General features: G+C 35.6%; 1 protein-coding gene and 1 long non-coding RNA gene across 2 annotated transcripts; both read left to right on the forward strand.

Annotated features, from left to right (window-relative positions):
- Positions 1 to 570: 570 nt before the first annotated feature.
- LOC121642807 lies at positions 571 to 5,457 on the forward strand. Its single transcript, XM_041989759.1, has 3 exons — positions 571 to 622; positions 1,024 to 1,060; positions 4,392 to 5,457. Exon 3 carries the CDS (start codon positions 4,402 to 4,404, stop codon positions 5,455 to 5,457), a length of 1,056 nt encoding a protein of 351 aa, XP_041845693.1. The 5' UTR covers positions 571 to 622; positions 1,024 to 1,060; positions 4,392 to 4,401.
- A 246-nt stretch (positions 5,458 to 5,703) lies between these two features.
- Positions 5,704 to 7,887, forward strand: LOC121642602. The gene is made up of 3 exons (XR_006010925.1): positions 5,704 to 5,724; positions 6,972 to 7,073; positions 7,693 to 7,887. It is a non-coding gene; the product is annotated as an uncharacterized LOC121642602 (long non-coding RNA).
- The last annotated feature ends 1,811 nt before the right edge of the window (positions 7,888 to 9,698 follow it).

Below are 9,698 nucleotides of genomic sequence, written 5' to 3' on the forward strand. Positions count from 1 at the left end.
ATTGTTTGGGGTTCCACTTACTTTAATCAGTCCCTCCAAGCTTTGGGGTTATATAAAATTATTATTAATTATTAATAATAATTAATAATCAATATAAAATTCTAGATTTTGTGAAAAATTGTGACAAAAGTTAAAAGTTTTAGACTTTTTTGTGGTATGTATTTAAAATATTATTTATTCTATTTATAATATTAATATGACCTCATTAATATTTTAATTATGATTTTCTAATATTCATGTTGAAATAAACCCACTACACTGTTAAAAGTAGTACTGGGGTTAATTAATATCCATTAAAGAACTATAAGTAATTGTTATTCATTAAAAATACATTAAGTCAGTTTGAAATTAATTTATGTTGATTTAAACAATTCATAATGTTTTTTTAAATTAATTTTACACAGTTTTTGGTTGGATAAAAGAAGCAAGAATAAAATGAGTAGAGTTTAATTAAAATGCATTAGAACCACTACAGAGGCAGAAAATTGATAGTTTTTACTCATTTAGGAATATTTTGTTTTAACCACGGAGCACTTCCGCCCACAGTCCTTTGCGCCAAATGGTGGAAGCGGGTCACAGGTCCTACCGCGCTTCACCAACGTCGGTCCTTCATTTCACACAGGTAAGAGCTTTGAAATGCATTTTTAAAATATATACAGAAGTAGCGATAGCAAGATTGTTGATAGATTCAAGCAGTATTAAAGCTGAATCAAAGCTTTTTTTTTTTCTTTCAACCGTTCTCTGAGCCGTGATAAGGCGGTTTAGCGCTTCGCTTTACAGGTTTACGCTTTCTCTTTTTGGAAGCAACTTTCTACAGATGATGAACGTTACATCGTATGAAATGACAAGAAACTAGCTAAAATTCCAATCTTCCTAGTGTATTCTGTTCTCCTGAACTTTAAGTGTAATAATATTAGATCATTAAATATTAAAATTTTGGTGTTCAAATTCTGATTTTAGATGTTGTTCTGTAAAACATTAATCTATTCAAATGAATTAAAATTGATGTTGCTTTCTTTCCAGTTGCAGGAAGAGTCCTTTGCAAAAATTCATCAGAAAGGTATGTAGAACATGTAACACAAAATAAGGTGGGATAACATGCTTCAAAATGCAACTTCTTCATATGATAAAACTGGTTAGTTGTCATATTCTAGCAGCAGAAATTAATTAAAGCAAACAGCTGTTCTATTGTTGATTCAGAAATATTTTTCTTATGTAAATATAATCATATTGAGTATTGTTATCAGGTTGTCCCTGCTTAATCAGACTTAAATAACTGGGCAGAAAATATTTTTTTTAAAGATGTACTCTATCAATATCAAAAGATCCCCTTCCTCTTAAAATAGCCATGACAAACAGTGTCATTGGCCATTCTTAGACCTGTCTTTTTTTCTTTCCCAAATTACTATAGGACTTGGCTAATGGGATGGCAGTGTAAGATCTGCAAGTCTTTGTCTGCTACAAAAGGGAAACTCTTGAAGCATTACAGACAACAACACGCAACATTTGGCCGTGGACAGCTCCAACCATGTCTGTATGACAGTTGCCCTTGCACATTCAAAACACAAGGAGCCCTTCGAACACACTTGTCCAGATATCATGCACCTGAAGACCCTTCAAGCCCGGGACTCATCACTTCATTTAAGTGCTTAGTTTGTGGTGCTTTTTTCTCGACCCAGAAGGATTATTTCCAGCACATTAGAATTCACCTGAAAAACCATGAAACTGTATTTTGCGTATTTGAAGGGTGTGACTTTAGGACAAATATATACAATACCTTTCTAAAACACAAAAGCAGAAGACACAAATCCTGTTCTTTGACTGACTTTAAGCAAGATGTGTTTGAAAGTCACCATGCTCATGTTGCCAGCCATTTGGATGAGCTAGAGGCCAGTGATGATGATGGCACAGATTTAGATTTAGATCCAGATCGTGCATCCTCTACAGTTGTTAATGACATTGGCTTACTTCTATTGAATTTAGAGAGCATTTATAATGCTTCCGTAAGGTGCATTAATGCTTTGGTTGAAGATCTCCATTATATTTCTTCGTCATCATCTGTGGCAGTGATTAGAAATATAATTGATTCATCACTGAAATCCAACAAATGCACCGCTGACCAAGCCATCATAGCTGAATTGGCACAACAGTTGTGCAGATCTCATCCTATTACAACAGCTCTTGGAGCAGGTGGTCCACTTGGTTCAGCTTTTAAGAGAAGAAAGTATTTTAAGGAACATTTCTGTTTTGTAGATCCCGTTGAATATATTCTTGATGCTAAACAGAAGAAGAGCTTTCAATACGTGCCAATTCTCAAGACTTTACAGGAAGTATTAAAGAACAAAGACATCGCTTTGGAGGCTTTGTCAAAGCATTCAAACAGTACTGGGGATTTTAAGTCAATTTTTGATGGTACATGTTTTAAGGAAAACAATTTTTATGCTGGAGAAGAAACAAGACTTTCCATAATCCTGTATGTTGATGACTTCGAAGTGTGCAATCCATTAGGGACCTCTAGAAAAAAACACAAAATTACTGCAATATATTGGATTTTGGCAAATGTACCATCAAAGTTCCAATCTGCATTAACATCAATACATTTAGCTGTACTTTGCAAAGCTGTTGATGTTAAACAGTTTGAATACAAAGCAGTCTTGGAACCACTCTTGAAAGATCTAATCACCCTTGAACAGGAAGGGGTTTTTATTTCCAGTTTTCAAAAATATATTAAAGGGACCATACTCTGCGTCATAGCTGACAATCTTGGTGCTCATTCCATTAGTGGACTAGTTGAAAGTTTTAGTGGGCCTTATTTTTGTAGATTTTGTCTTGGAAATTCTTCAGAGTACCAGGCTTATGAAGTATGCTCTGGGTTGTTTCCACTAAGGAAAAAAGAGGACTACACATTGCACGTACAAACTGTCAAAGAAAATCCAAGTCTTGTCCCCTATTTTGGTGTAAAGCGGTCATGTCCTTTGACTGATCAGTTGAGTTACTTTCACTTTGTCTCTGGTTACCCACCAGACATCCTTCATGACCTTTTTGAAGGGATAATTCCTAAAGAGCTTGCATTGTGTCTTCAGGTTTTCATCAAGAAAAAATACTTTAATTTGGCAATACTTAATAACTTGATCACACAGTTTCCATATAAAGGCTCAGACAAAGTTAACAGTCCTCAAGCAATCCCACAAAACTTTGCTGGCCGTAAAACTGTAGGTGGAAATGCACACGAAAACTGGGCCTTGATACGGTTGTTGCCTCTCATTGTTGGTCACTGTGTACCTGAAGAAGATCCTGCCTGGCAGCTGCTTCTTACTTTAAAAGACATTGCTGAGTTAGTGGCTGCCCCTATTCACACCACAGAAAGTATTGCCTTCCTTGGCTTTAAAATATCTGAACATCGTGTCAGATTCTTGGAAGTTTTTCCTAATGAGAGGCTGACACCCAAACATCATTTTTTGGAGCATTACCCTGCACTGATTGAAAAATATGGGCCGTTGGTTGGTGTCTGGACAATGCGTTTCGAAGCTAAACACAGATTTTTCAAGCAAGTTGTGAGGCACACTAATAATTTCAGAAATGTGTTGCTGACCCTTTCAACAAGACATCAAATGATGATGTCATACCACATGCAATCAGATGTGGGGAAACCAGCCCTGACTGTCACAAAAATATCAACAATGCCTGTAGATCTGCTGCATTTAGACATAAAAAACAGTTTAAGAGAACGTTCACCATCTCTGTCAAGTGTGCAACTTGCCAACACTGTCACCTACAATGGCACAAAATATACCAATGGGATGATAGTATCTTACGGATCCACCTGTGGACTGCCAGACTTTGCTGAGATTACGCAGATAGTCATTTTGGACAGCTATGTTCTATTCATTGTAAAGCTACTTGCTGCCTGGTATGAAGAGCATCTGAGATCTTATAAACTGGAGGACACTGGCAAGATGACTCTTTTGGAGCAGCAGAAACTTGGTGATGTGTACCCCTTGGTTGCCTACAATGTGGGAGGAAAACGTATGGTTACACTGAAACGTCACATTTGTTGTGAATTTTAGGTAACCAAAATGAATTAACCCTTCATGTTGATTATACTGTCCATATTTATGCTGCAGCCTATATTGCAAAGAAGTGTTTTTTTTTTTTTTTTTTTTTACCTGACATCACTTTAGTGCAAATGTAAATAAGTTACTGTTAATGTTTTCCATTGTCTTTATGTCAATATCAGGGAGTAACCATTAAGGAACTGTTATCAAAAGGTGAAATACAAATTACAATAACAAAGTAAAGTTCTAATTTGAGTGAATTAAAAAGTAAATGACAATACTTAACTACTAAAGTATTAAAGTAAAATACTAAACTACCCATTTGTTTTCTTCCAGGCTGCCAGAAATGGAAGCGAAGCTTCGTGTAATAATTGATGACCGGATTGAGAAGCTGGTTCTACCATCAGGGATCCCCCAAACAGTGCAGGAGCTGCAAAGTGTTGTGAAGGATACCTTTGGTATTGCAGATGACTTCAGTCTTCAGTATATGGACTCAGAATTTGAAGACTACTTTACTCTTAATAGAAGTGACCAAATCAAACACAAAGACACCATAAAGGTTGTTCCCGCTGCTCCAGTTGTTCTTGACTTGGTTCCACTTGAAAGTTTTGGCAGCCCCTCTGTACAGCACTCAACTGACTGTGACTCTGCATCATATGCAGAGTCGATTGCTTCAAATGCAGAGTCTAGTGGAACATCATCTTCACAGGACACCATTATTCTGAGTCCGCCGAGCACCACTGGACGATGTCAACCCTGGCCAAAGCTGTTCCCTATTCCAGTGTTTGCTTATGAAACTGAGATGTACCTTGAAAGAGCCACTGAGAACTTCAAGAAGAATGGAACATTTATGACTACCTCAAAGGTCAAGGCAGACATACTGGAGAAGTTGGCAGAAACTATTTTTACATACACAGCTTATCCATCAGGTGGACAGATAAGTGATGTTGCTGAGGCACTTGTCAAAAAATATCCATGTCTCAAAGAATCTGGTTCTTTTTCTGGTTACTATGGCTGGCAACAAAGCTTAAAGTACAAGATGGCAAATTATCACACCAAACTGCGAGGCTTTGGTGTACCTGAGGTCCTGTGCAATGCAGTTAAACACAAGAGCCCTGCTGACCAGAAATCTGCCAAGAATGTTAAGAAGCCCAGAAAGGCAGAGGTAAATTATCTCCCTCCATACCCACCAGGAGAGGATAAGGACAGTCAGGAAGAAGAGAGGATTCAGTTGCTCACTGAAGTGAAGAAAAAAGACAATGAGAAGTTGATCAAAGAAAAAATGGCTAAAACATTTGCACACAGACGTCATGAAATCGTCAGCCTGTCACCCAGCATTGAGGACATCAAAGCTAGATGGCCTGCTCTGTTTCAGGCCTCTCATGTAATAATTTTGCATTAATAACTCTTTAAAAAATTTAATTCTCTTTACATTTTGACTGATCTTGTTTTCTATTCTTATAGTAAGTGAAGCTTTAAAGTTCTTTCTCTGTATTCTTTTTTTTGTCACCATTTCTTTTAGCTGCAGGATGAATGCCTAAGGATTACCACAATACACCTGGAACCAAAATTCATGGCCAAGCTGGATGAGTATTCTCCGAAGTTGTTGGCTGTCTTCAATTCCAAGGGAGGAGCCATGGGATTGATATTGCAGGGCATCTTGCTTAAGGTATTTATCAGTGACTAATTATTTGTATAAGATTTAATTGAAGTAGTTTTGATATTAAATTATTGGGATATTAATTATTTCAGATGCTTAACTACCTACCAGCATATAAATCTAATTAATTTGATCTCCCAATTCACAAATTGTATGCTATATATTGCAATTCATGAAGATGGTTAGATAATAACTAGAAAAATGTTTGTCGCAGAGCCACTTCAATTCAGCAGTACCTGATCATTTCAGCTTCATGCTATAATGGCAAGGCTCGTTGATGTTTTAAAAAAGTTGCATTTATTCCACAAATCGTCACATTATGCGACTAAATAGTCAGTTGAGAGCTTCAGGTGTGAGAATGTGTTCACGTTAGTCGCTTCTGACCCAGCTCAAGATCAACTTCTGAATTAAGAGTTTGAAGCTGTAAATTGAATAGATTAATATATTGTGCCATTGTAAAACTGATACTGTTAAAAAACTTGCAGCAAGTCTGAATTATGTGACCAGTGGTACTGAATACCACACTGTTGTTGAAACTACTCAGTTTGTGAGCATGGCTGGGACATTGAACGTCTCATGTGGGTTGCACATTTAAACAGGATTCTGGACTGCATTCCACCATTTTTATTTGAGGATGGTGGATGATTTTGTCTAGAAAGACATAGAAAAGGTAAATATAACAGATAACATGAAATGCTTACATCAAATGGAACAATAAATGAATACATAACTTACATTAATAATGCATCCATTCCACTAGGTTACACATCCCATGGTAATATGCAGATTAACTTAATATATAAACACAGTGAGCATCATCATGACATACTGGAAGAAATGATTAAGATTAAAGAGTCCATTTCACAACTCACAGGTTTCCTTTGTTCCACTGGTTTGGAGGGAAAAGAGGCTGAATAGGCTGGAAGGGTTGGGTTATATAACTTCCTTTGCACGTCAATGAAGCAACAGGTGATAGTGATCACAGTAATGCCAGATAAGATGGTGAAGAACCATAGCTTTAACAGTTGTCTTGATTCAAACATTTGACTGACTTGAAACTTTCTTTAAAATGGGAACAATATAAGATAAATAGATTAATAAATAAAAAAAAGGAGACGACATTGGAAAATTTTAGTCGAAATATTTGGATAAGTGATCTTGATCAGTAATGATTTATAGTATGTATTTTTTACTTAATAAAAAATAGACTATTGGTGTAAAATACTAGAAGATGGTGATTATTTTTGTCTTATCAGGCACAAAGCAATCCAAGCATCAATACTACCAGAGATCTTGTAATTCAGTGCCTGATGGTGTACCTCGGGGAACATACCGATCAACTCTTCAAGGAGTATAATGTAAGTTTTTTTTTTTTATTTTTTTTTATGTAAATTTAAGTGATTAAAACAGAAAAGTGTTACCTATTCTTCCATGCCCTAGCAATGTGTGACACCGCAGATTTTCTTTCTGATTTGATACCATGTAGTATTCAAGCCAGTATCGGCTATACTGATCTGATACCCCTGCTTCATCCAAAAACTTTTATGTGTAAAATCCCTCCCAAAGCAGGCTCCACTAAGGAGAAAGGAGTTAATATTTTTATTTTTATACATAACTTTGTGACTGAAACTGAAATTGCCAATTAGATACACAGATAAATATATAAATGCCAGAATAACTGCATTTGTCAACAACTACATAATAATATTACTAATACACTACTAATATTCATTTAGTATCAGTCTAAATGCATGGAAATGGCTTTGAGCTGATCTAAGGGACACATCACTCCATGCTGCCATATGACTAAAACCTTTGTGGTTCTAAAGCTGAGGTGACATGTGCCATTTCTTTTTTCTTCTTTTTTTTGCTTAGCTTTCCTTTTACTTTAAAAGGTCAGTAGGATTTTGGTAGATAACTCTTGGAAAGTTTCCTTTCGCATAACAGTGAAATACCCAATGTCTTTGTTGTTTTTAGGATGTTGATGGAGACAGTGTTTCACAAGACCTCAGTGAGCAACAAATGAAAATCTACAAAATCAAGACCACACTGTCAGAGGACTGGGATGATGTTGGTATCGTGGTTGAGGGGGTGAGAGTTTTGGCTGACCTGGGCAATGTTCCAAGGGCCTGTGTCATGCTTATTGGGTTGGCATACGCAGTGGATCTTGCTTATCCTAAAGAACTAAGGTACACCTTAGAAGTATTCCAGAAACTCTTCCTGGAACTGGACTCTACAAGGCTGTCACCAAAAGTGAACAGCCTCAAGAACAAGTTGCTTGCTTAAATATGAACTCTTACAGAGCGAAAGGGATGCGAGTTCACTTTGAGTAATATGTGATATTCTTTCAAGTTATGCACTTGCCAAGATAGACCCAAGATGGTCCCTGGTGTTTGACAGGTTGTATTTGTTATCTTCTTTTGTATTTACTGTCTATTTTATTGGAACATTAACTGAGTTGGCCTTTTCAAAACTAAGATGGATGACACATATTGTCAAGCTTAGTTTCTCATGCACCTTCTTCAGACTTTAAGTTATTTTTTTTTCTTTTACTATTACATGTTCAGTAATATTTTCACTGATGGTGTATTGTAACACTTTTATTTACCGGTACTTAAATTTGCAGTTTTACAGACAGTTACAGTGAGAAAAAACAAAACAAAAATGTCTGTAGTCCAAGCACTGTCAGGTTCAAATTTAGTTTGTAATGTGTTATTGAGCCCAAGTTGTACATTCTGATTTTATAATGGCAGAAATGCATTTATACTTAAATTTCTTCATGTATTCAAGTGAGGTGCTAAACATGTAACCTGAATGAAGGACTTTTGGTCTTGGTATTAGCACTGGCAACTGTTCATTTTGTTTTAATACACTGTTCGTCAGGAATACAAATTCTTATGTAAATCTGGGTAACTGAATTAGAAAGTGCATGGAGTTCTTCTTGTGACTGACTTGGTAAGTAGTAGAGGGCAGGGAAATGGATTCAGTTGACCATATCCCAGGATCCTAGTTAATGATCAAGTAAGAGTTCGTAACTGATCTATGTGTAGGGAAAACTTGCTCGATGATGTGCACTTTTTTTTTTTTTTTTTTTTTTGGGGGGGGGGGGGGGGGGGGGGGATTGCTGTACTATACATTTTGCCCAGAGGATGTTGGACAGTTACATTTTGAAATGTTGTGAACATAATAAATGTTTACCTTGTGAAACAAACTGGAACTATTAAGATATGTTGAGTAAATTATTCTTAAAAGAATTATGGCGACAAAGTGACACTTATTATCATTAAATAGATCTCAAATTCCACAGAAGTAATTATTTCTTAAATTTACACATTTCTTAAGGGCAAATTGATACAAAAGACAATAATTTAAATGAGTTCAATTAAGCAAAACAAAGCTAAATTCTAAGTTGATCTAATTATTTTTTTTAGTTAAATCAACTAATATTTATCTTGGTTCCTTGTTAGCATTAGTAATTTTATTCAGAAAACTAGTAAATTTAAGGCATTTATTTCTACAAAATCTGTAATTATTTGTGACATTTCTTCAGAAATTGAGTAGATGCAACTTAATTTTTTCAAACAAATTGAATTATAGCAAATTAATATCTTCTTGATATTTGGTTAATTTTAATCAATTTGTCCATGCAACTTTCAACACATTTCTGCCATGGTGTTGTTAAATTTAACACATTTACATTGGCCTGTTAAATAATATTGACTTATTTTTTTCATTTAAATGTGGTTAATTATTTCAATACATTCTAATCAAAATGAAGGAAATTAAAATAGCTCAATTATATCAAGTGTCACTTTGTTGCCATAATTTTATTGAGTAACATCAGTTCACATTTTTCACAGTGTAGGAGAAGATTTCACCGTTCAGCAGACCTCTCTTAAAGCTGCAACACAAACAAAAAGCACAAAAAACAAATCAACCACATCGAAAACGACTGATTATACTCAGCACTTTCCAGCAGATGT

This window comes from Melanotaenia boesemani, chromosome 7 (genome assembly GCF_017639745.1).
Source record: "Melanotaenia boesemani isolate fMelBoe1 chromosome 7, fMelBoe1.pri, whole genome shotgun sequence".
Lineage (NCBI taxonomy): Eukaryota > Metazoa > Chordata > Actinopteri > Atheriniformes > Melanotaeniidae > Melanotaenia > Melanotaenia boesemani.

Excerpts from the sequence above, each read along its gene's own strand:
- LOC121642807 (XM_041989759.1), top strand. The coding sequence starts at position 4,402 with ATGGAAGCGAAGCTTCGTGTAATAATTGATGACCGGATTGAGAAGCTG.